Source organism: Dermacentor silvarum, chromosome 1, assembly GCF_013339745.2.
Source record: "Dermacentor silvarum isolate Dsil-2018 chromosome 1, BIME_Dsil_1.4, whole genome shotgun sequence".
NCBI classification, from domain to species: Eukaryota; Metazoa; Arthropoda; class Arachnida; order Ixodida; family Ixodidae; genus Dermacentor; species Dermacentor silvarum.
Genome location: NC_051154.1, coordinates 409,221,883 through 409,247,294, shown reverse-complemented (window position 1 = coordinate 409,247,294; position 25,412 = coordinate 409,221,883). Strand labels below are relative to the sequence as shown.

The following is a 25,412-nucleotide window of genomic DNA, read 5'->3' as shown; positions in this document are numbered from 1 at the left end:
CGACATGTTTCTGTACGTTGTATGCATGATTCCAATGAATACATGCACTGTTCGCTTCACCTTGCTGAGTGCTTGTAGCCTCTACATTGCGAGAGAGATAAGCCATTTCATTTTAGCTTGCTTGCTATGAGCCAATTTTGTACCACTGGACTGGACGACACAGTTTCTTCAAGGCCATCAGGGGAATCATCCACTTAGGGCTCATGCCCCTGAGCCTTGATTACACGACCTCACCTTAATAAGCAAATCATGTGTAAGCTGCTCAGTAATTTATAGAGTGGCACCAGTGAGTTTACTTGCTGTTTACTTCCTGATCTTTGGCGCGTCTTGCGCTGCCACATTCATAATCTGCAATCAACAATCAAGCAATCAATCACACCTAACCTTAGGCTTCTTTTTCATCTTGGCATCATTGATTGAGCTCAGCACCACACTGGTACAAGAAGTACAGAACTACACCATCAATAGCAAAGACAAAACGACTACACAGTGGCAATACACTGTCTGCCAGAGCGAAATGCAGTGAAAGTTTCGGGAAACAAAAACAATAATGAAGAACTGTATGCATTGGTTACATCTGGGGCCAAAGGCCACTTCGTTGACTTCCACAATGTTGAAATAATGTTTAGGTTTAAGTTTCATTAGCAAGGTGCCTTCAATGCACACACCTTTCATTCTTATGGTTTTTTGCGCAGGCTCGGTGACATCTGCACAGCTGTCTCATCCCTGCATGGCTTTACTTTTTTTTATAGACTGACACATATAAATTAGGTACAAGTAAAGATATCCGTAATAGCAGAATAAAATATGATTGCATGAATTTTAGCACAATGAAGAATTCTGGGAGGGTAATTAAGCATACTAAACTATTCATTTTCAGAAATTCGATTCATTTTTTGAATGAAATAGTCGCTATCAGTTAATACCAATATTTTTTAATAGCTTTCCAATATTTCAAGTCGACCAGTGAGGGTGATAAAAGGGACAATTAGCGCTCAACATGCTATCTCATCTCAATGGCAGTAGTAGACATCAAAGCACGCTATATGTTTCTCAGGGAGCCAGACTTTTTCAGCTGAACTGCTATTACTCAAACACACTAACGAGTCTATGAGTATGCGAACACATTACTTATTTGTGCTTCTAATAAAGTATACAGTGTAATGACAGGAACTAGCAAACACTGTGAATTTGGTAGGATTGGAACATTTTATATTAATGATGGCAATGTCTGTTTATTATTAGAAAATTATTCAAGAGGTATTTTATATTCCATTCGCTTTAAGCACTATTCCAGTCATCCATTTCAGTCTTAAAAATACCTATTCACACACCCCTATAGCATCAATGAACCAAATGCATGTTTTGACAGTTCATGCCAGCACTGATGAAATTACCAGCATTATCCAATCTCCATTTCATAAATAAATTACTGCTCTCAGCCTTGGTGCAGTGACACATTACACAACGCAGTAACTCAGTAGCTGTCACGTTCTGCTAATTAGCACGAGGTCATGGTTTGAATTTATCACTGTAGCCACATCCTGATGGCGGTGCAATCCAAAATCAGTTATGTATTGATCTCGAGCAATAAGGGTGCATTATAGGGGAAGGTTTTACAACATGCATGCAATGTTCAAATTTGCTTCAGTGCTTCTTTAACCCTTTTGGTACCACATGAAATGAAGGAACTAAATTTCCCAGGTATTTCCAGTAACATGGCTTCATGACGACTATGCTCATCACTAGCTGTCTTGGAATAAATTCTAATGACTCGACAAGGGTATTACTCATCAAGGTACTCGTCAAGGGTAAATAAAGGGTTAAAACGAGCTTGGCTTGTGTGATCTTAATCACGCTCAATCAAGTTCGGAACTGCACAAATGTAGTCTTCTCTGCCATTCAGAGAGATCAAAACAAATGGTTTAGCGATGTCCGTGATGTTCAGTGGTAACAGGGAATATGCTAATAAAAAAACATTCAGAAACATATGGTGGCAGTCCTTCTACATTGTTATCAGTGACGATTTTTGTGCAGAGAAGGACAGCCTGGCCATTTGAAGTAGAAGACGAGTCAGTGACTTCAAATATTCTCTTAATGGCATAAAAGCCACCTCTGTTGCATTCAAATACAGAACTATTTTTTCTTCCAGCTCTATAATTGGCACTATGAAAGATTGTCCCTATGTAAGAAAATCTCAAGTGCTCTTGCACAGATGGTACATGACCAAAATAAACTTGTAAGCAGGAAAACTCTTGATCACTAAGGGAAACAACATCCTTTGGTGTGCCAAACATCCATGCAGCTCCAATGCGTCGTGCATGCTGTGTGTTTGGGTTGCCAAGTATGGTCGTGCAAAAATTTAGCACATCAGATGGCAAAGGAAGTTTTGACAGCAGAACATGCAGCTCCTGTGACATTATAACTCTTTCAAGTATCTGTTCTGGCACAGCTTTTGCTGCATTCACAAGCCTAACTAGTTCTCCATTGCCACTTTCAAATGTGAAGGCAGAATGTGCCCACAGAGGCCCAAATTTCCTAGCAGCTTCTGCCAGGTGAAGCAGTTGGTGAGTGTTGAAACTCATGCACCGCTGGCCATAGAGGCTTGCCGCTTGTGACACGAAGGCTGTGAGAAGCTTTTCTGAAACAGAGAAACATACATATAAATCACCGTAGTGCATGGCTCCAACCTTAACATCACGCTACAGCAGATGGAATCTTATGAAGCCTATACTTGCAACAACAGGTACTACTAAGCAATCGACAGGACTCAATTAATTTAAATACCACTTATGATGACGGATACCTATAGCAACTCTTCCCATACTACTGCATATAGACAGTTTTTTCATGGGCGCCGCCATTGCGTAGGCAGTGGCGCCATCTATGGGCAGTTGGCTTGCTGGCTTGGGCGAACGCCCGTGCTGTATGCTGTGGTATTCAGAATTAAATCTTTCTTTCCTCCTTTACAATCACCATATATATAGAGCAAACGTCACTTCTGTCGCGCGAAAGGCTGTGGCGGGACGGGAGGGAGGGAGGGAGGGGAGGCGACGTTTAGCTGCGACACCAAATGCGTATTTATATAAAAACGTTGCAAGGTGAGAAGGTGGTAAAGACTTCGGACACTGCTTGACGAGTGTCCCATTCTGAACAGTCACCAATGCCACGCGCGTTAGGTGCGACCGTGGGCAAAACACCGACGGCATCAACAATAGTTCTGCGCATTGCTGGTGCTGCTGCATGTCCAAGTTTATGCAGCTGATGAAAGTACTATCCTTACTCCGTATAGCTCTCTACCAATTTGCTATCGCAATTGATGCTTCGCCTTTCGGGTGAAACTGCAACATTTTTTTTTTGTTTCATGGCTCTTCATGCGGTCCTTACTTGTTCTTGAGCTTCTTTGTTACCCTCCAAGTTTCTGCCTCATATGTTAGCACTGGTAGAATACAATGATTATACACTTTTCTTTTCAACAACGGTGGTAAGCTCCCAGTCAGGATTTGGTAATGCCTACTGTATGCGCGTATGCCGTATGGTAGTGCCTGCCAATGTAGTATATAGTACAACATTTTAGAGACTGTTATAGCCTTTCTAATGGCATCAATTGCATACACAGCTCATGTGATAACTTCAAACACTAACAGTATAGCCAGGCTATATTTCCCAGCTTCATCTAAAGATATATGATAATAAAATGCGAGATGATGCCTTGTGTCAACTGGTGCCCTTACCTGCATAATCAATTTGGTCAGATGACAGCTCTTCCAACAACAAGACAAAAATTGCTTCAGCCAAGAGTGAGAAGTGACGAAGGTATTTCGGTGGAAGGGCATGACGACAGCAGGGCAAGCAGTAGAACAGTAGCCAATTCCGCCACTCATGAGCCTTCCAGTAGCACCTTTCTCGCAGTGTGCGGGGCAGCCGGGTAAAATGATGGGGTGGTCTGATGCTGAGCAGCCGTCTGTTAATCAGTTCGAGTGTCCTTGGGCGCCCTGCAGTGGCAACAAATCATTAGAGTGCTCCTGGTCAACTGTTTAAATGGCTCATGTATAAGCTAAGGACTAATGCACAATATTCAGTACAGCAGTAATTGTTAAAAGCTAGGCAAGTGGGGTACATGCCGAATGAGCTAGGGTAACACTGGGCTAACAGGAACGACAGAGCTAAATGACAAGGGGCATAAGTAGGGTAGGGCAGGTGCAGGACATCAATTAATTTCCCTGCCTGAGAAATTTAAAAGCGTAGCAAAGCAGAAAATGTGCATAAAAGCTGGACGAAAAAAAACAATACAGAACATGTCACTCATTGCCACTCGTCATGTACATGCAGGTGACTTGGATGCCAGGCAAACTTTGACAAGGATAATCATTGCCTATTTAGAATTTATAAAAAGCAAATTAGGTTAGTGAGCCAGAGGATGCATGTCATGCATGCACGACAATATTGACATCTACATTGGTCTTGCCACGTGCTTGAATGTTGTTATGCTAGATTCCCCCCTTTGCTGGAAAAGTAAACTCCAGAACCTGTCCTTTGTGATGCTGTTGGACGAGATCCATCCTCCAATACGTTTTAATTGTTTTCATTTTTAGTTACCTTTGTAGTATTCATCATAAAAGGCAGTTGAACAGATTTCATTATAAATTGTTATTCAAATGTCACCAGTGACATACATAAATATTTTAAAGGTAGATTAATTCAATGAGCTGCAGCTACGATGAATTTCTCTCTGAGGAACTTAGGTAATCAGTTCTTAAACTAATGCTTCGCAATCAGTCTAAGAAGCGAGCGTTACATACTTAATTACATTTCATTTTTTATATCCCACGCCCATCTCAAGCTTATTCTTTACTCAATTCGCAGTCTCCTTTAACATTCATCTTAACAGCGTAAAGCTAATACAAAGAATGCAGTACACTGTGTAATCTTTGCCATAATGGCTTGACATAACTGGCCAGCTATGGAAGCATGCATAACAAGCCTAATGCAACAACAAGCTTGAATGTGATCGACGCAATGCGTTTTTTACACATCATTACAAAATTTGTATATAGTTCGTTTTTTTTGTATACAACAGAGAGCCGCAAGAGGCCTAAGCCCAATCACTCTGCCTAGTTAGAGATGGCTTTGGAGGTCAACACAAGGCAGTAGTCCAACATCGCATTCTGCATCTCGACGTTGTCGAGTTTGAGCAGGCCGGCAGGTTTTCATAATGTTGTATCGACACATGTAAGTACGCATTGGCATATCATTGACAATTGACACATGAATTGGCAGCCAAGTCAGAATGAAACACTTTGTAAGAAAGGCAGGAAATCTAACGTGTATTTTAAATGCAGCTTAAAGATGAACACAAAACCATGACAAGCAATCACACAGCAACCATGGACAATGCTAGCAGTCTTTACGTATAATATCTACTGCACAATCAGATGAATTTGTATCGCGTGTAACTGAACTTTGCCAGCAATACCTCAGAAGTCGGAATGCATGGTATTTCTAAAATCTTTGTGCGTGCTGTTACTTTGTTTCAAGTTATGTGGTATGCTTACCAATGTAGTATGCCTCGTTGTTGTTTGAGGAGTCGAACCAATAATCTGTGAACTGCCTCACCACACCCAGTAAAACGCAGTGCATATATTCCACTGTGTAGCCCCACACAAGGTCGAAGTGGGGGAGCTCTGTCAGTGGGGATAACCCTTTCAACCCATTGACAGGGGTTTTGAGACTAGCTGCAAGGCTCATATCTCTTCGAATTCCTGCTGATGTTCTCTCCACATCTGGCTTTGAGTGGGTGTATAGAAGCCGTCCTGCAATAAAAAAAATACAAGGTTATCAGGATTGTTAGACTGTTCATTTGAAAGCTCATGATGTTTGCATTGTTTCGGAATTTATGTTTGTAGATGTTTTCGATACACTTACCTTCTTGGCTTTCTCCACAAGCCAGGCACCATGGGCAGCCAAAAAAGCCATTAAATTGCACCTGGTTTCCCACAGCTGCTCTGGCTGGAGCATCAACACAAAGGCACATTGTGTAAACTTTGGTGTGAATAACAGATGAACAATGTTTCCAGATGAGTTCACCAATTTGGCCCATGGCTTCAACAAACTTTTCGAGGAATAGCAGCATGTCTGGGTGTTTTCGTCCGAACCACAAGCCTCCAAGCACAACATTTTTGTGTCTGTGCGATGTGGGCAGTTCATTCACAATCATCTGAATTGGCCATATCGAGGAATTTGATGATTTGTACAGTGGGCTACCGTCAGTGTTCAGAGTGATAGTCAGGTCGCTCCACCTCAAGACTCCCTTTTCAAACAAAGAACGGTGTGCCGTGCCACTTGTGAGGTCACGTATCATTCGAGATCCATCTTCTGCCTGCTGCTTCAACTTCAAGAGGTTGTTGTACAAGACACTTGAGAGTCTTGCTATTAGGCTGGAAAATTGGGTTCGGAGGTCAAGAATAGAAAAGAATGTACCACCGCTTTTCATATCCGACAACTTCGTGGAAATCAGGCAGCCATTGCAAGACAGGAGTGCCTTGTCTGAAGAAATGTGGAGAAGCTTGCCACACTGGCTGCAACAGTAGTGATACTTCACGACTGAAGCACATTTTGCAGACCAAAGCTTTCTCAGCAAATACTTTGACTGTGGCAAGCCGCTTCTCTGAAAGCCAAACAAGGCATCGACGAGCTTTAATAAGTCATCCACAGCAGACCAGGGTAGCCCATGGGCTGCTATGAACGACATTATTAACACAATGGCCACTGCAATTGTAGTTGTTGAACCAGGAAGAGTTTTGGTGCCGAATCAGCGATGCACTTAGCCAGCAATTGTGAATCGTCGAACGGAGGTATGACAGTGCTATCACAGGGCAGATCACCACGACGGTCATCTTCGCTACTAGAGCGGGTGGACTCATCTTCTCCATCTCTATAGGGTGGAGCCCTGCTGCTTTCGTCTACGCTGTCGTTGTCCGAGTCAAGTGCGTCGTCGTCGCTGCTTTCTACTAAACTCCGGGCTTCGCCGTCGCTAATCCTTTCATGTGCGAGGCTGTCCAAGCAGCCGTCACTGTTGCTTTCCAGGTGACTGTCTCCGTTGGGACACGTAGAGGGTACATTGTCATCACTGTAGTCCGCTGCACAATCAGCAGAGGAGCCGTCCTTGGGCCGTTGTTCATCTGGAGATGACTCGGGTGTGCCAGAGTCATCTGAGGCATCATTTGCGGCTGTACATGGCATGGCTGCGTCTTTAGTGGAACGAGGAGACTGCGAAGTGCTGGCGTTAAATTGCTGGCTGTACCACCGCGTTGAGCGAGGGATAATGAATGGACTATCCGGGCCCAAGTATAACTTTCGCCGCTTCTTTTCGGTTCCCTGACTCATTATCACGGGAGAAACGCAAAAATTATGTCAACAAATTGAAAGCACGATACGGTTTCAGAGAAGGCGGTGCTCGATAACTGGATCAACTGTAGTGCACTGACTGAGTTAGCATACATGCGGTTAGTACCGCAAATGTTTAGCTTTTTTCTATTAACACTACAGTATCTTTCACAAGCAATAAAAATACGTAAATAAAAGATAAATGGATACGTTAAATTAAAATAGTAAATTATCTGAATACTCACCAATATGTATTGATAAAACTGAAAAGTAATGTAATTATGCGTTGACGGCTCGGCAATGACTTCTGGCTTTTTCAATCCGCTTTGTAGCCGAAGCCATCCTGAGCCGCTGAGCAGTTGATCGTAGCGATTGTGGAGACAGGTGAGGCAGAGTGTTGCGGCGTGCTTCTTTTTAAAAAAAGTCTATTTTATAAAACCGCGGCCATCAAATGCCTTCTACTCCGAAGGTAGCGTATGTTGTCTACAAGGACGGGTACCGCGCAATACTTGATATTCACCTGGTGAAGGATTTTCAACCACTGACTTTAGAAGATTCGGCAAAGAACAAAGAAATTTATTGGAAGTGCGATGTCGACGGAGACATCGAAGAAGGCTACTACCGCGGTGATGTAGTACTCCTTGGAGGTGAGTGTGCTTTTGTATTGCATGTTTTTTTTTTTTTTTTTGCCGTTAGCGTATGATTATGGGTGCAGCACAGAGCTGCACTAAGTGCGGGGCTTACGCGGCAGATTTGCTATGCGGGTAATACTAGCAGATTATCAATTATACTGCGTGCAAAAGAAAATACAATTAAAAAGGATTACTTGCTAAATGTGTCCATCTGCAGTTAGCAGCGACACTGCATATTCTACTCCCGACGCGTTTGTAAACGCCAGCGTAGTATGGTCATACTTGCTGTTACATGCGGTTGATAGCGTGGAAGGCAGGAGAAATTCGAATTTTTAAGCGGGTGCATCTGCACTTTGCAAAGATTGTGCGTAGTTCCACTCTGACAGGTGTATTTAAAACGCCAGCGTGGTATGGTGCTTAGGTATTTTTAATGTGGTCGCCAGCATTTCGCCGATTAGAAGCGCGTGTAACCTGCTAGTGAGCTTTGTGACACTTTTGTGTGGAAGAATACAGTTCATTTTATTCTGCACATTTTCATTCCTCTCTGGTGCCCGTTCTTTTTTCCCCACATTTCTGTAGCCAGCGTCAGTGATCTGATCCACAGGATGACTAAGAAGCGGCTCGCCGTGCCTGACAATATATTCTGCAGCGCAAGCTCGGAAGACTGCAATACTCGAAGGGTAATTATACATCAATCATTATTCGCAATTTTACAGATAGCGGAGGAATCACATTGTCTGTTTGTGAACCAGCAAAGCGATGATCAGCCTCTGAAGAATGGGCAACTGCTGCATTTTCAAGCAGAAAGTGTGGCCAACTTGTCTGCCAATGCCTTTATAAAGTAGAAGTGTGGGAAACAAAAGAGTTCTCAAAGATAGAGTGACACCGAAAGAAAGCCGCACGTGGCTACTACACATAGTGGTGCCTAACTTGAAGCATCAGGAAAGCTACGTGTTAAAAATACCTGTCGCCTCACTCAATGTATGAAGCGCCCATAAAGTATCTTTCCTATGATCGCTGGCATTCATATCCCATGCAGTAGCTGTATCCCCTCCTCATTGTATTCTGTTCCTTTGCATTCCTTAAAGATGACTATTTCAATATTTCTTTGTTATTGTTTGCTGCTGGCCCACTTCTTGTTTGGGTCTTCTGTTGTTTGCTGCTCAATTGAACACAAAAAAGGCACATCACCAGGAATCTGATATACCACCTCAGTTGTTCTTCCTGTTCAGTCAGAAAGTACAAAGCACAATTCTTGTAGTACTTTACTTGCTTATGCAAGCACGAACTTTGCCTTGTTTCCTGCTTAACTTCATGCTCGTAATATGCTGTGGCAAAAACGTGCAGAGTTTGATAGCCCTTGACCAACACTGGACTGACCTGCACATTCCGACACACTCTCATCAATGCTTTAATTTATGCTAGCGAAACAACAGGCTGCTGCGCTTGCAGCATTGACAATTTGGCATATTTAAGTGTTTAATGCAAGCGCTAGTTCTGACGTGGCAAATCTTAATTCGCCACTAAGATTTGCAAATCTTATGCAAAATCTTAATGCTTCCCTGCATGTGCACAACATACATATTAGAACTGCAGCGTGAGGAACACTACTTTTCTCCAGCGCTTTACATTCCGGCAATGTTGCAATCGTCTGAACATTTGCCATTATAGATGTGCAGCCATGCCACTTATTGGCCGTAAAGAAGTGAATTGCAATAATGCACATTAGCCTGCCTCCTACAATGCATAGCCATGGAGTCACAAGTCTCAGAAAAAAATTAATATTACAAAATCTGCTGGCACACATTTCACGCATAGTGTTAAATTGCTACACTTCTAAAGAGATGGGTAATATGCACTTGTTTGCATTTGCGGAGCTGATGCAAGCAAGCAATCAACTTCAGTATAGTTGAGCTCATTATATGCATGTGGACGTTTTAATAGCATAAGTCTGTGGTTTTTATCGTGACTCCAAGGATTGTGTAACCACCTCAATCTCATGTATTGTCATGAGAAAAGCTGTAGTGGCACTAGAACTTGTTTTGGCTGTATAATTTACTGTCCTAGTGGTAGTTTTGATGCATATTTATTGTGCTTTTGGTGTTTTTGTTGTAAAAGCTCATAGCTGAACTGAAATGGTGTTTACACTGTACAGCTGTTAAATTCCATTAGGCTTTTGTAAACATGACCAAGCAAGTACAATGGTCTCCCATCTCAGTAATCAGGATTACAATAACAGTGCAGATAGCATAAAAGCTTCTCACTTCTAAGTGGAAGGAAGTACTGCTGAAAGTTCTGGTGGGACTAGTCCCATAAATAAGCTCCTTTAGGTTCTGGCCCTTGGCTGCTTGGTATTGATTGTCCTAGTGCATTTTCCAAGCTCGTCCATTTAAAAATCGTTTCGCCTAGGTGTCCAGATATTGTCATAGCAGGATCATGAGGGCAAGAGTCTGCAGGAACCTTATTCTCATATCACTGATTCAGCTGATTTAGAATAAGTGCATATTATAGCTTGCTTCACACAACATGCCTGCCTGCTGTCATAGTGACTCAATGCCTGCCACATGATGATGATGATGATGATATATGTTGTTTTCTGGCGCAAGGGCCAGCTATGGCCAAAGAGCGCCAAGACGTGGTGTACTGAGTGAGCAATGGTATGATCAATGACAGTGGTAGGTGTAGGGTGGCTGTAAAGGGGCCTAAAATTCTGCGCACTAAAGGTGCGTAAAATACAAAATTAATAAGATCATGACAATGATGTGATAGGGCGCAATGAATATGGTATAAAAAAGCTGTGAGCGATACAAGGCACTACTGCCTCACTGAGACCCTTATAGCAAGAGCCTGGAGGAGAGTGCATTTCAAAATGCTGTCGCAGCAGCGTCCTCTGAAAGAGGACCCTGCTACGAATCTCTCGGGCGAAGAACTTGCAAAATGTCGATGTCGTTTAAAAAGGCTAAAACTGAGTCGTGCTGAAATACCGGGTCATTAGCTAAAAACATCGCTGGGTGAAGGGGTATGTTCTCTCTATAGGCTTGAACAAAGTGTTTCTTTCTTTCAGGTTCTATTAGAGGACACTGCACTAGGATGTGAAGTACAGTAAGTACCTCCCCACATCTAGTACAGGTCGGGGGTTCGCCTCCAGACAACAAGTAATTGTGCGTGCCGTAAGTGTGTCCTATTCTGAGCCTACAGAATAGGACATCATTTCTTCTAGATTTCGTGGTGGATGGCCAGTTCCCTAAGCGAGGCTTAATTAAATGAAGTTTGTTTAGACTCTGGGCGTCCCACAAACGTTGCCAGTGGGCTCGAAGTCTCTTGCGTAGATATGGCTTCATATCGGGAACAGGGACGGGCATGGATGTGTTTCCAGCTTTTGAGTCGATGGATGTGGCAATATGGTCTGCCAGTACATTTCCCTCGATGTCTCGGTGTCCTGGCATCCAGCACACCACAACATGCTGCCCAGACGCATATATAATACATATTAATAAATAGAGCGATACTATTACTGGATTTTTGTGCCTTTTAAGAGATTTTAAAGCTTTTACTACGCTCAGCGAGTCTGTGTAGATAATTGCTTTTGGTATTTTCGATTCTTTGATATGTTTAAGAGCCGACAGTATTGCACAAGCCTCTGCTGTGAAAATGCTCGTTTGGGGGTGCAGGGCGTCGGCATCTGAAAATGATGGGCTGCATAAGACGCCAGCATGAGACTTTGATGCAATTCCGGACAGGAGTATTTATGCTGCAGTTCGAGGAAATGCATTCGAATGTGTGCAACCGGGGCGTGCTTCGAAACATGTAAAAATCACAGTCGACAATCTGCCACTGCCACGGTGAGACCTGTATAGTGGGTGTCATTAGACGATGTTCAAAGAGTGGGACATCCATTTCCTCAGCCAGACTTCTCACACGCAACGAGAAGGGCTCTCTTACTGCAGGTCGGTTATGAAAGAGGTGGGAACTGGACAAATCATTTACGGTGGAATATGAGGGATGTTCACTGTTTGCATTCACTCTAAGAAAATACATGAAAGCTGTGTAGGTCCTCTGGAAGTGGAGGGACTACTCATTGGATTCCACGTAAAGGCTTTCTACAGGGCTTGTCCTAAAGGCACCTGTAGACAAGCGAATACCTAGATGGTGGATGGGGTCCAGCATCTTCAACGCGGTTGGGGTGGCTGACTGGTAAATTATGGCCCCGTAGTCTAGGCGTGTTCGTATGAGGCTTTTATACAAATTTAACAGACACTTTCTGTCACTACCCCATGTAGTGCGTGACAACACTTTTAAAATAGTCATTGTTTTCATGCACTTGTTTTTTTAGATGTTTTAGGTGTGGTATGAATGTTAGCTTAGTGTCAAGAATTATGCCTAAGAATTTATGTTCCGTTTTTACAGGTAGAAGCTGTCCTTGCAGGTCAATGTCGGGGTCGGGGTACAGTCCTCTCTTTCTAGAAAAAAGCACGCAGGCGCTCTTTTGTGGATTTAGGCAGAACCCATTCTCGTCTGCCCATTTAGCCACCTTGTTCAGACCAAGTTGAACCTGCCGTTCACAGATTGCAAGGTTGCATGATTTAAATCCAATCTGTATATCATCGACGTACGTTGAATAAAACATGTTGCGTGGGATGTATAGACGCAAGGAATTCATTTTTATAATGAAGAGAGTGCAACTGAGCACCCCACCCTGTGGGACTCCAGTTTCCTGCACAAAAGGTCGTGATAAAGCGCTGCCAACCCGAACACGGAATGTGCGATTCAGCAGGTAACTTTCAATGACATTTAAAATATTACCACGTATACCAAAGTGGGAAAGGTCTCTCAATATACCAAACCGCCATGTGGTGTCGTAGGCCTTTTCCATGTCTAGGAACACAGATAAAAAGAATTGTTTGTGAACAAAAGCTTCACGTATCTGTGCCTCAATACGTATCAGATGGTCAGTGGTGGATCGACCCTCGCGAAAACCGCACTGGTATGGGTCAAGGAGCTTGTTTGATTCTAGGAAATGTATCAGACGACGGTTTATCATCTTCTCGAAGACCTTGCAGAGGCAGCTTGTTAGAGCTATGGGCCTGTAACTCGATACGGACGATGGATCCTTGCCCTGCTTCAGGATAGGGATTACTATGGCCTCTTTCCAGGCAGAGGGGATCTCGCCGGAGGTCCATATAGAATTATAGAGACAGAGAAGGGTTTCTTCGTTTCAGAGGGTAGGTTTTTCAACATGTCATATAGTATACGGTCAGGGCCTGGGGCAGAATGCTTGCAACAGGTGAGTGATGCATGCAGCTCTGCTAGGGAGAAAGGTAGGTTATATGGCTCGTTCCCAGTGCTCTTTCGGTCTATTTTTTGTTTTTCTATAGCTGATTTATATCTTATAAATGCTGGTGAATAGTGTGAGGAACTGGACACATGTTCAAAATGTGCACCCAGATGGTTCGCTTGGTCCTCAAGGCTGTCTCCCTGCGTGTGTACCAGGGGAGGTGGATGTGTTTGTCGTCCTCTTACTCTATTGACCCTGCTCCAAACCTTGGCCTCATCCGTGTATGAGTTGATACTTGATAAAAATGTTTTCCAGCTGTCTCTCCTGGCTTGTCTGCGTGTTCTCCTACCTTGGGACTTGATTTTCTTGAAATTTACAAGGTTTTCAGCAGTAGGATAATCGCGAAGCTGCCTCCATGCTTTGTTCTGCTGCCTACGTGCATTCCGGCATTGTTCATTCCACCACGGAACACGACGTTTGCTAGAAAGTCCACTTGTTTGGGGAATACACTTAGAGGCTGCATCAATTATGAATTTAGTAAAATACTCCACGGCACCATCAATTCCGAGCGATGAAATGTCAGCCCACGAGAGTTTACTGGTAAGAGTTTGGAATTTATCCCAGACCGCTGCATCGACCTTCCACCGGGGGGCATGTGGTGGAGACTCGTATTGTCTTGTTGCTCTCAGCAGTACTGGGAAATGGTCGCTCCCGTAAGGATTTTTGGTAACTTCCCATTTAAGTTCAGAAAATAGACACGGGGAAGCTATGCTAAGGTCAATAGAAGAAAAGGTTCTGTTTGCAATACAGTAAAATGTAGGTTCCTTCTTATTCAGGAGGCACGCACCAGACGAGAAAAGAAATTCTTCAACAAGACGACCTCGCGCATCGATACGAGAGTCGCCCCACAGACTGCTGTGCGCATTGAAATCGCCAAGAACAAGATAAGGTTCTGGCAATTCGTCTATAAAGGACTGAAATTCATGTTTGTGTAAGTGGTAATGTGGGGGTATGTAAAGCGAGCAAATGGTGATGAGTTTGTTCAGAAGGACAAGTCGAACTGCCACTGCTTCAAGGGGCGTTTGTAGCTGCAAACGTTGACAAGCTATGCTTTTGTGAATTACAATGGCAACACCGCCTGATGATGCGAGAGCATCATCGCGATCTTTACGAAACGTAACATACTGTCGGAGAAAATTTGTATGTTTCGATTTTAACTGCGTTTCCTGTACACACAGCACTTTTGGATTGTGTTGGTAAAGAAGTTCTTGGACATCGTCGAGGTTCCTAATAAGGCCTCTGACGTTCCATTGAATTATTTGTGTATCCATAATGAAAGTAAATTGGTGCTGTGTGTACAAAAAGGAAGTGTTGCCTTAGATTACAGAGCCGTTTGCGGCCCTGTAATTTTGGTTTTGTCTTTTCTAGAGCGGTCCAAAGAGTTTGGCCGCTCTTTAGGTGCTGGTTGCACCACCTTGCTTGGGGTAGTGTCCATAGCCTCTTGTGAAGCGCTGGACACTCGCTCTAACGAGCGATGTGTACGTCGTGTAGCCTTCGCCTCGAGGGACGAAGGCTGTGGCCTCACCAGCCCGGAGGCCGATGGAACCTCCTTAGCCTCTGAGCTGCGATGGCTGCTGCCAGCGCTAGTAGAGGCCTCTGGTGTGGCCGATTTCGAGGGAGGCAGGGCAGCCTCAGCTGCTCCCACCATGGGGGCGGGTGGAAGTCGCCTCAATACGCTGCGCGTGCCTTGGGCGACCGCCGGGGTCCGTCGTGGTGCTGCCCCCTGTTGCACCACTTCGGCAAAAGAAGTTTTCATCGAAAATGCAGGTGAAAGACGCTGTCGTGCTTCCCGGAAACTGATATTTTCTTTGACTTTTATAGTAATGATCTCCTTTTCTTTCTTCCAGGCTACGCAAGATCTGGAATATGCTGGGTGGCTGCCATCGCAGTTCGCGCAATGGGCCTCAGCAGTACAGTCATCAGCAGAGTGATCTTTTGTAGCACATTTCGCACAAGTTAGTCGTCCTCGGCAGCTTTGAGAGGCATGACCAAACCTCTGACACTTGTAGCAGCGTCGTGGATTTGGAATGTAGGGTCTAACACGCAGTTTGAGGTAGCCTGTTTCTATTGCATCCGGGAGTGTGCTAGAGCCAAAAGTAAGTACTATGTGTTTGGTTGGTAGTTCTTTGTTATCGCGCCTGATTTTTGTGCGTTGTACATTTATAACATTTTCTTCTTTCCATCCATTCAGGAGTTCTTCATCAGTCAAATCCATGAGGTCGTCGTCTGAAACCACACCCTTGACGGTGTTCATTGTTCGGTGTGGACTAACAGATATGGTTTTATCGCCAAATGCCACCAGGTTTGTTAGTTTCTCGCACTGCATCTTGTCTTTTACTTCAATCAGAAGGTCCCCACTTGCCATCTTGGTGGCTTTGTAGCCACTTCCAATTACCTCCGTGAGACATTTTGACACCAAGAAGGGTGAAATATTTGTTGCTTTTTTATCAGTGTTTTCACAGTGAATCACATGATACTTAGGGAATGTGTCTCGTTTCTTCAAAAAGAATTCAAAGGTTGCGTCGGTGCGCCCCCTTTTCGGGGGACGATCAGGTGAGAAGGGTTTCGAGGGTCCCATGGAATGAGTTGTTTGTTCGGTATCAATGCCAGTCACCCACCACCGAGCCCAACGAGGGGACACGGCAGAGATTGTTATGAAGCAAGCACTGCCATGCCAACTGTACATTGTTACTATAACCGCATATGTTATAATCAAGGTAGATCAGAAGAAGACAGGAAAGATTGAAGGTGAGAGGGATAGGCGAAGATTGGAGAGAGAGAGACAGGAAAAGGCAACTACCGTTTTCCCCCGGGTGGGTCAGTCCGGGGGTGCCGTCTACGTGAAGCGGAGGCCAAAGAGGTGTGTTGCCTCCACCGAGGGGCCGTAAAGGTCCAAACACCCGGTATCGGCTCAACCTCCAGGATCCTCTTTTCCCCGGACACGGCTAAGCCGCGCACGGCTACACGCGGGAGGGGCCAACCCTCATGTGCTCGGGTCCGTGGTGTCGCAACACACCAAACGCCTGCTAACGCAGACGCCCCTGCGGGCAGCCTGCCACATCACTCATGGTGTTGGCTTCATGAGACAATGCATAAAACATGTTCACATAAATGCATACGGCTATATCAGGCTAATCAAAGAGCAGCATGCATGTAATGTGTGCAGCAGTTTAGTCATTTTAAAACGCAGAATTAGACACAGCTGTGGCGGTTAACAAGGCACTATGTGAGGTGTGAATAAATGCATATGTATGGCTGCATAGGTACTCATTACTGAAAGAAGTCGCAGTACCCACAACTTTGTTATTGAAGTAGGTATTACTTGAAAGTATGGATCATCTAATAATTTATGCTTATTTGAAACACTTGAGCGATGCAGAGTGACACTAATAATGAGTTAATGTGTATATTTTCAAGATCCCGAAGGAGAAGAAGCGAAAACGTGCAGCAACAGGGGAATCAAAAAAGAGGAGCAGTAGTCGGGAGAGCTCCGATGAAGAGCTTGTGGAGAGAAGGCTACTTAGAAAGGAGCAACAACTGAATTCTAAGCTTCGCAGAAAGGTCAGGAAGCTCCAAGAGAAACTAGACGTGTTGGAGCAGCGAAATGGGAAGCTGCAAGATCTGCTGTGCAACAAACTTGGCAAGTTATATGTATTTCTCAACTCATTGTGATTTTGTAAATATTCGATGAGTGGTATAGTTACACATATCTTGCATGTTTTTACTTCGGCAGCTTTATGCATGTTGATGCCTTCTAATTTCTTAAATCTAGCAGTTTATATTGATACACTGCAGTCTGTAGAGGTCCATGTTTTCTATAGACCTCTCCTGGGGTATGTCACACCGCGCCAGCACCGGCGCACATGCAGTGACCCTGGTTGGCAAAACACAGCCTGCGGCGGCTTTCTGCACGGTGTAGTCGTGCAGTGCTTGGTGTAGGAGGGCGCCACATGTACGCGTGTTTTTCGTTTTTCATTTTTATATGAACCTCCACAATTCTCTTGGCAGGCCGATTAGCAGTATTCTGTGCCGGAGAACATCGGCATGTGTTAAGCAGTGATAAAATCTGAGGATGCTGGCCTTTGTTACTGAAGAACATGGTGATCAGTGATTTTTTTACACAAGAACGTGAAGCACATAGTGGTCAGTGATGGGTTGTGTGGCGAAAAAAGCAACGATATTGGCTCATCTTTGCGTAGGGAAACGGACCACATTATGTGTGTGTGGTATACAACGTGATTAGTAATACATCTCGCTTGCGATACTGAATGCGTGTTGCATGTAATAAGGCCAGTCATAGTTATGAGGCGCCGATATAACATCGGGACCCGTAATTCTTGAACAGGTGAGAATTGATGAAATGCGCTGATTAGTGAGCACACGTATCTCGGTGCCATGTGCGATGTGTGCAGAAAAAAAAAACAAAAAAGGAAGAAAATCTGCGCATAAGTATTGATTGAAAGGTATTACTAAAATCGGCTCCTAGCATGTTTTGACACCTACGAAGCTGCTTGTATACATTTCACCATGGGAACACCCAAATGGCAAATCACTGAAATTATTGTTTTAGCGTTTTTTGCCAACCAGCTCAGACGTTTTTTTGCCAACCAGCGCTCGTTTCAAAGGTGCGGACGATGGAAGGGGTCGCCACAGTTACGTCACAATGTTTGCAAACAGGGAGAGGTCCATTGTACTGTGTCTTGATAACCTGCCATGATAGCTCAGTTGCTATGGCGTTATGCTGATGCTGCTGAACACAAGGTCGCAGGTTGGATCTCAGCCGTGATGGCTGCATTCCAGCATGGGTGAAGTGGGCGCAGTACACAATTGTTTTATTATATACCATGATTGGAGGGGTGCACTTTAAGAGAACTGGAGGTGGTTGAATTTAATCAGGTTGTGGTATAAGGTAAACCCCCAAAATTACATTTTTTAGTTTTGATACATGGTACAGCAGAAATGTGGCTATGTGGTGGCCAATGTACTTTCAAAATTTGATGTCTATGTTTTGCACATCTGCTGTTCTCTAGAAACATGGTTCAGCCAGCCAGCCCATCGAAGGAGTGCAGCTGTAGAACCTTTTCTACAGGAAAATGAAGGCACTAGCGGCATTCATGACGAGGTAAAAACATATCGCTTTTTGTTGCTGAGCTAGTTCATACTCATTATGGTGCTACATGACATGAACAAAGTGACGACCAGGACAGGAAACAGCATCACTTGCAGCTAAGCTTATTCACAGCAGAGAGGCATATGAGTTAGCGGAGGCATATATTACATTAAAAAGGCACGGGACATTTGTACCAGGGATACGTCTGTGGCTCTGTGCAGCAATGAACGTCAATTCTTTATTTGTTTGGATAGGCATGCATTTTTCAATCTCATATTAGTGGTGTGATCGCAGTGCACAGATACATTTGCACACGCTGGCATTTGCTCTGCAAAAGGGACCCTTCTGCTTTGAATAAACTTGGTTACAAGAGATGCTTTATTTCTATCCCAGTTTAATGCCGCTTTGTTTTGCGTCCTATTAAAACCATAAAGCCCAAACCACATGAGAGCGATTTTGTGCGCGAACAGATCGCTCGTTCTTGTCGCTCGATCGCTTGGTTCTGGAAATCTAGAATTCGTTGCTCGTCGCCCAGAAGTACTATGAGCGACTAGCGAATAGCGCAAAGCCAGAACTGGATATACATTAGTCAAATACTACCGATTGTCGCATGGAACGAGCAAACGACTTGATTTTGATACGTGCAAGGATAATAACGTAGTGCAACATCTTTAGAAATATTTATGCTGCTCTTTACGCTAAAACACATGAACTTAAATTAATAAAGCACGCATCACGCCAGTTTCAGCAAGTATTTGCTGCCCTCATACCGGCAACACCGGGGAGTCGTCGCTCATATGCGGTACGACTTGTAGGCGACGAGCGAACGTGACAGCCATCTCCATCGCGTCACTTGTTGCTGTCACGCACAAGATTGCGTGCATGCGGTTTATACTTTAGGTAGAAAACATATTGCATGGCTCAAATAGACAAAATTCCATAACCGTGTATTCTCTTATGTGGATGATGCCTTTACCCTAAATGTGGCCCCAATTTTTAATGTACACTTTACTAATAGGTAAAACGGAACTAAATATTTTGTGAAGTGCTTAGTAGCTAAAATCTTAGACTGTGGTTGGGTGGCCTGTAGCAATATGTAAATGAGAAACAAAAAAAGCCAATCAGGCTGAAGACAAGGCCTGAAGAATTGTTGCTTTATTCTAGCAGGCATGCATCTTGAACTGGCACAAGAGCACACGAGATATGGTGGATGATGATGGTAATGGACAGTATTTCAGTTTAGAAAAAGCAATGTGCCTAATGCCATATGTGACAAGCTCATTCATCATTGCTCACAGGTGATCTTAGAGCTGGTGCAGCTGGTGTGGGGTTCACCATAAGGGGGGGGGGGTGTTCTAGGTGAAGGTGTCATATTGCAGCCCACTGGATGTTATGTGATGGAAAGACTACTGCAGAGCTAACAAAATATGAGTGGGTTATTTCTGCTGGAGCACCTGCATTTGTTTTAGGCAGTGCATTTGCAAAGGAACTTTACTACACAAAGTTGTGCAGGAAGCAGAGAGCATTAATTGGCATGTGAGCAATGTGCATGTGTTCACAGCAGCCCACAATGGCAAGTACACTCAGTGAAGAGGGCTGACATTGCTTTAAAAATGCGATTGTACAAGCTGTTTCAGTGTTTTTAGGCCTGTAAGCTTCCTGGTACAGCCGACTTCCGTCATCTGGACCCTGGCAGGACAAACAAAATTGACCAAATGATCTGGCTGGTTGAATTCAACAAGAAGCAGTAAAACTAAAACAATACTGGTGAATAATCTGGCAGTATTTGCCCCAATTCTTACACGCTCCCGAATCGAACGTGCAAGCACTTTATATTGGTTCAGAGTAGAACAATGACATTAATATGGCGCGGCTAATAGACCGAAAAATTGACGCAATTTTTTTCTTTATTATTTAGTCATAAATATGTTGTGGTCACCACATGTAGAACACTCTTGCTGTGTAGCAGAATCTCCCCTTTGTTTTCTTGCAATTCATAATTGTGAAGCTGCAAGTCGACAGTATTGCATATTTCCGTTTTTGTACTACTTTCTTCTGATATTTTTTGCATCAGCAACTGGTTTAAGGGAGAGCACTCCAGTTTTTTGTGCTATCTGTATGCATTTTTCATACTATTTTAGGTTTTATAAAGCATTTTCTTCTGGTTTATTATGACTTCATAATTATGGTTGTGCTTAACTAAGGTGCTGCTTATTATGTTTGTGTCAGACTGAAAGTCACTGCCAAGATGCCCAATTGGCCCACGAGCGATTGGCAGACCAGAGTGTACCACCAGGAGAGCCACAAGCAAACCTGCTTCCAAAGCCCCACGAGCCAGTGCAGATACCGGTGCCATTGCAGATACCGGTGCCAACGCAGATACCGGTGCCACAACAGCCATTGCCGCCACAACCAAACCTGCTTGCAAAGCCCCACGAGGCACTGCCAGTGCAGATACCGGTGCCACAACAGCCAATGCCGCCACAACCAAACTTGCTCCCACAGCAACCAGACATGGTTTGTGATGCTGTGCGCGCAGAAGACACCAACCAGGTATGTACAGCAGAACATTTACACAATCAATAATTTGGTATTTGTAAGCTGCTCATTCTATGACAGTTGTGATTTTGCTTGCCGCTTTACCACCATAGTGTCTTTGTAACTAGTAGAATACCGAGTGCCTTTTTTTTACAATTCTTGCATTTGTGATGTAACCTGTGAAGTTAGGAGCTCAGATACGACCTCAAGGATTAGCAAAAGTTGTCCCGAAAAATGAGCAAATGGTGTTGCCGATAGCTGATAACAGGTCGTCTGTCTTCATAACTGTTTAGTCGCCATCTCTATGATCGCATCAATAGCAACCATTGTTTTGTTTGCAGCAGTTGCAGCGAGCAGTAGGTTTGTTTGGCTCAGTCCAATGCACGCATAATATGAACGCAGTGTAACCGGCCAAGGATGAAGAGTTATTCTACCATGGGGCCTGCACGTTGGCATCCACTCTGCCGGCTACATTGCAATGGATGCGCAATCTGTTTCTAACCTGCTCACTGGCAAAAAAATAAAAAATAATTGGGATGTGCACGCTGTAGTGAAGCACGTCTCAGATGAAGGTGTGGCACTTTTGTACTGTGGCTCACCATGAAGGAAGTCACGAGGTGCATGCTGCTGCGAACACTAATTAATTGCGAGATCATGGTAATTGCAGCTTCTGCACTTCATTTCTGGATTCATTCAGTAATTAAAATGTGTTAGTGTAGTAAGCATTTGTTTAATGTTTCCTTGATAATCAGGCAATTAAATATTCTAAAGGCTTTGCATTGTTCAATTAAATGTTCTGAAGGCCAGCATTATTGAATGTGACACATGGTTCTATGTAGCATACCTTGAACGAACTGTGTTATTACAACTTTTATTTATCTAAACTTACTTAAGCAGTAAATGTGTTCGATCACCCACATTAAAGAATGGCAGGTGGTCAGAATTAACCCGCAGTCCCCTATTGCGGCGTGCCTCGTAATCAGATGGTGGTTTTGGTATATAAAGCTCTAGAAATTAATTTTTATTTTTCGTATTTCATTTTACCAAACAGGTGTTTTGTAGTTTAATTAATGGTGCAGGTTCCAAAAGCCAACCAATAATGAAATGCATGAATGTCACAGGAAAAACATCTTCCATTGTGCAATGGCAATATCTAGTTCTTTTTTACTGAACTGATGTTCATGGGAGGATAGACAATGGTAAAGCCATTCTTCTGGTTCATGTTCCTCTGGGTTGAAATGACCTGTGGCTTTGAGAGCTCTAAACAGAGTTGATATGAAGTACAGTAGCACTATTGTGTTGTCAAGCAAAAGTGTATTTGCATTTTTGTCAGATGTTGATGTGTGCATTTAGGTATATCTATGAAGATGCTTGTCTTTCATGGCATGGTAGGTGCGTTGGCAAGAAAGAGGAAACTGACATGTGCTGGTGTGCATGTGCGGGATTAATTTACTGTGCTACCTATTAACTCACTATTTCTTTGTCTTTTAGGATGCAGATGCCATGGCCACGCTACCTCCACTGTTGGCTCTGGTAAATAGTGAGGTAGGGAGACTTATTTTTCAGAAAAATGTTTTGCCCCTATGACACATTATTACTTGTCGCTGAAGGTGACAGATAGTTTTGCTCACTACCATCATCATATAGGCTGAACATCCAAATTGCATGGATGCACTTGACACCATGCTTGTAGTTTTCTGTGTGCATACGTTATACCTAATTGTATTTTTGTAAATTGTGATAAAATGGTGACATTAAAAGATAACATTACCTTAAACGGCCTCTTATGAGGCTACATAGCAAATTTTATTTATACTCTGAGAGTTATGTACACTTTAATAGGTTACATTCGTCTGGTTCCCAGCTCATAAGCTGGGAACCAGACGAGTGTAACCTACTAAGGAGTGTTCTACGGCAAGAATTTCAATTAAATTGTGAGGTTTTACGTGCCAAAACCACGATCTGATTATGAGGCACGCCGTAGTGGGGGACTCTGGAAATTTGGACCACCTGGGGTTCTTTAACGTGCACCTAAATCTAAGTACACGGGTGTCTTCGCATTTCGCCCCCATCGAAATGCGGCCGCTGTGGCCGGGATTCAATCCCGCGACCTCGTGCTCAGCAGCCCAACATCGGCAAGAATTTCAAAAATTAGTTCTATAATAGCAGAGAGAGTGGAAGTGTTGGGTCAATTAAGCCATCTTGCACCAAAACAACTTTTAAATGAAGTTGCTAAATTGAGCGGTATGTGGGTGTTCAGTGGCAGCCACACAGAAATAGCTGTATTATTATTTATCCCTGGAATGCAAGCCTAAGCAACCTGTTTCAGTTTTGGCATTTTTGGAGTGTGTTGTGCATTGTAGCTTTGACGCAGGGAAATAGAAATTTTGTGCCATATAATGAACTATAAATGTTTCCGTGGTTTGCACACACGCAAAATACACGACATACATGACTAGGTTGACAAATGAGACCACTGATATCATGCTCTGCCGTGGGAATGCATTAATTGTCACGAGATAATTTACAATTTTCGCCTATATACTTTCTTTTTCAATAAAAAAAGACTGCAAGCATTACGTTGCTTTAAAGGCTGTTATTAATTATTTCTCAATGTCCTCCACAACATATTCATAGGCACAGCAAAAAAAGGAAGCTCATAAGCCTATATCAACATAAACATGGTGCCATTTATGTAAAGCGCCTTATATTACTTTTTAGGCAATATTTATTTAATAGGATCATTGTTAAAACATAATTTTATTTTAATAATAAATGAATAATTGAGTCTGAACATTACTCTTCCATACAGGTGCACCTTGGCAAAGGTGTCTTTGTCAAAGAAGAGCAATGGTCATGGCTGTTGTCGCGACCAAAAGACTTGTTGTTTTGCAAGGAAGCCACGAAGCTCCTGTGGGGTATCCCTAACTTGAGGAATAGGAGCCTCACAGGAGCACCCTGTCGGCGCTTCCTAAAGCAAGAAAACCTGGCGCCACCACGGAAAGCACTGACGCCTGAAAAGCTGCAGGCTGTTGCGAGTGAGTATATTAAACCTAACGTATTTTGTTATATTAGACTTGATTTCATAGATGAGCAACTGACGGATATTTAAAACTTGCTTCGATTGTGTTTGTTCCTGTTTCTCGACAGATGGTTTTGCAGCCTACGTCAGCAAGAAGGCCTCTGAGACGCCAAAAGCAGACAGATTAAGAAAGATGAATCGGTTTATTGCAGAAATGTTGAATGATCTGAATAAATAGTGTTAAGGGGGAAACAATTTAGACATCGTTTTTTTTCCATATGGTGCACAATGCTTTCCACACACATCTACACAGTCTTCTGTACTCATAAAACACATAATTAAAACACACATTGCTTCATATTCCACATTGGTCATACCTCCCGCAAAAAAATGCATTCCTATATCGCTCGAACACCCCCATATCACCTGTACTACCCATATGCCCCTATACACCCATATGCCCCTATATCACCCATATGCCCCCATATCACCCATATGCCCCCATATCCCCCATATGCCCCCATATCACCCGTATGATACATAACCCGTATCCAATAACATCGTATGTACGGGTCCTATATATATAGGAATTTTCAGTAGGGTAATCAATACTGATAACAACTTTATCTTCCTGATAGAGGCGTAAGTTTGAGCTGCGGGGCGAAAGCGCATCTACCATGTCTGCGCGAGACATGTAAGCGCCAACTAAAACTGCGCTTGCGTGTTGACATTGGAAATTATTCGCAAACCACCATGTTTTGGCGTGGCGTGACGTAGCGATGAAGACGAAGGCACCTTGAACGGCCGCGTTCAAAATGTGCTCCACTGGAAAAAGTGACTCGGCCTGTAGGCCGGGGATCTCTTGCAACGCTTCGCGCTATCGTTAATTACAACATCATTCTTCCTCGTTTGCCATCAGAAAACACCGTTTTCAACTCCGTGTTCCTGCACGCGGACCTCGCTGCTAGGCCGTACCATGCCCCGGAGTTTCGTGATGCCCTGCTCTCAGTGTTCGATACCAAGGACATTCTCAGAGCAGGCCAGTATCAGATTAGCCCTTTGTGGCTCGTCAACTGTGCCAGGCTCCATAGGTCGGCGCACTCACTGATGAGTGCACTCACTCACACTCACTCACACTCATTTCAAAGGCGTGAGTGCGAGTGCGAGTGAGTGGCAGTGAGTGTGAGTGGAGGTGAGTGCGAGTGCGAGTGAGTGCCAGTGAGTGTGAGTGGAGGTGAGTGCGAGCGCGAGTGAGTGCCAGTGAGTGTGAGTGCAGGTGAGTGCGAGTGCGAGTGAGTGCCAGTGAGTGTGAGTGCAGGTGAGTGCGAGTGCGAGTGAGTGCCAGTGAGTGTGAGTGCAGGTGAGTGCGAGTGAGTGCCAGTGAGTGTG

The 25,412-nt window shown here is 43.8% G+C and overlaps 2 protein-coding genes across 3 annotated transcripts; one reads left to right on the top strand and one right to left on the bottom strand.

Moving 5' to 3' along the window:
• Positions 1-1,133: 1,133 nt before the first annotated feature.
• On the bottom strand, positions 1,134-7,660 carry LOC125942543 (uncharacterized). 2 transcript variants are annotated; one of them, XM_049660724.1, is made up of 4 exons: positions 5,926-7,640; positions 5,556-5,813; positions 3,735-3,995; positions 1,134-2,641 (listed from the first exon to the last, which is right to left on the bottom strand). In XM_049660724.1, exons 1-4 carry the CDS (start codon positions 6,749-6,751, stop codon positions 1,926-1,928), a joined length of 2,061 nt encoding a protein of 686 aa, XP_049516681.1. In that variant the 5' UTR covers positions 6,752-7,640; the 3' UTR covers positions 1,134-1,925. The 2 variants fall into 2 exon arrangements, with proteins under 2 accessions (XP_049516681.1, XP_049516682.1); XM_049660725.1 differs by lacking the exon at positions 1,134-2,641 and having other exon boundaries at positions 3,616-3,995; positions 5,926-7,660.
• Positions 4,839-24,279, top strand: LOC125942544 (BEN domain-containing protein 5-like). Its single transcript, XM_049660726.1, has 7 exons — positions 4,839-5,232; positions 8,598-8,698; positions 18,384-18,475; positions 20,693-21,016; positions 22,493-22,546; positions 23,814-24,039; positions 24,152-24,279. The coding sequence occupies exons 4-7, from the start codon at positions 20,939-20,941 to the stop codon at positions 24,259-24,261; spliced, it is 468 nt and encodes a 155-aa protein (XP_049516683.1). The 5' UTR covers positions 4,839-5,232; positions 8,598-8,698; positions 18,384-18,475; positions 20,693-20,938; the 3' UTR covers positions 24,262-24,279.
• Positions 24,280-25,412: the final 1,133 nt, after the last annotated feature.

What these genes read in the sequence shown, in the direction of transcription:
- LOC125942543 (XM_049660724.1), bottom strand. Translation starts at nt 6,751, where the DNA reads ATGTCGTTCATAGCAGCCCATGGGCTACCCTGGTCTGCTGTGGATGAC. An exon ending in TTGTGGAGAAAGCCAAGAAG is followed by an intron (nt 5,814 to 5,925) that starts GTAAGTGTATCG and finishes TTTTTATTGCAG; the next exon opens with GACGGCTTCTATACACCCAC. An exon ending in CAACGAGGCATACTACATTG is followed by an intron (nt 3,996 to 5,555) that starts GTAAGCATACCA and finishes TTGCCACTGCAG; the next exon opens with GGCGCCCAAGGACACTCGAA.
- LOC125942544 (XM_049660726.1), top strand. Translation starts at nt 20,939, where the DNA reads ATGCCGCCACAACCAAACTTGCTCCCACAGCAACCAGACATGGTTTGT. An exon ending in GCGCAGAAGACACCAACCAG is followed by an intron (nt 21,017 to 22,492) that starts GTATGTACAGCA and finishes TTTGTCTTTTAG; the next exon opens with GATGCAGATGCCATGGCCAC. An exon ending in TGGCTCTGGTAAATAGTGAG is followed by an intron (nt 22,547 to 23,813) that starts GTAGGGAGACTT and finishes TCTTCCATACAG; the next exon opens with GTGCACCTTGGCAAAGGTGT.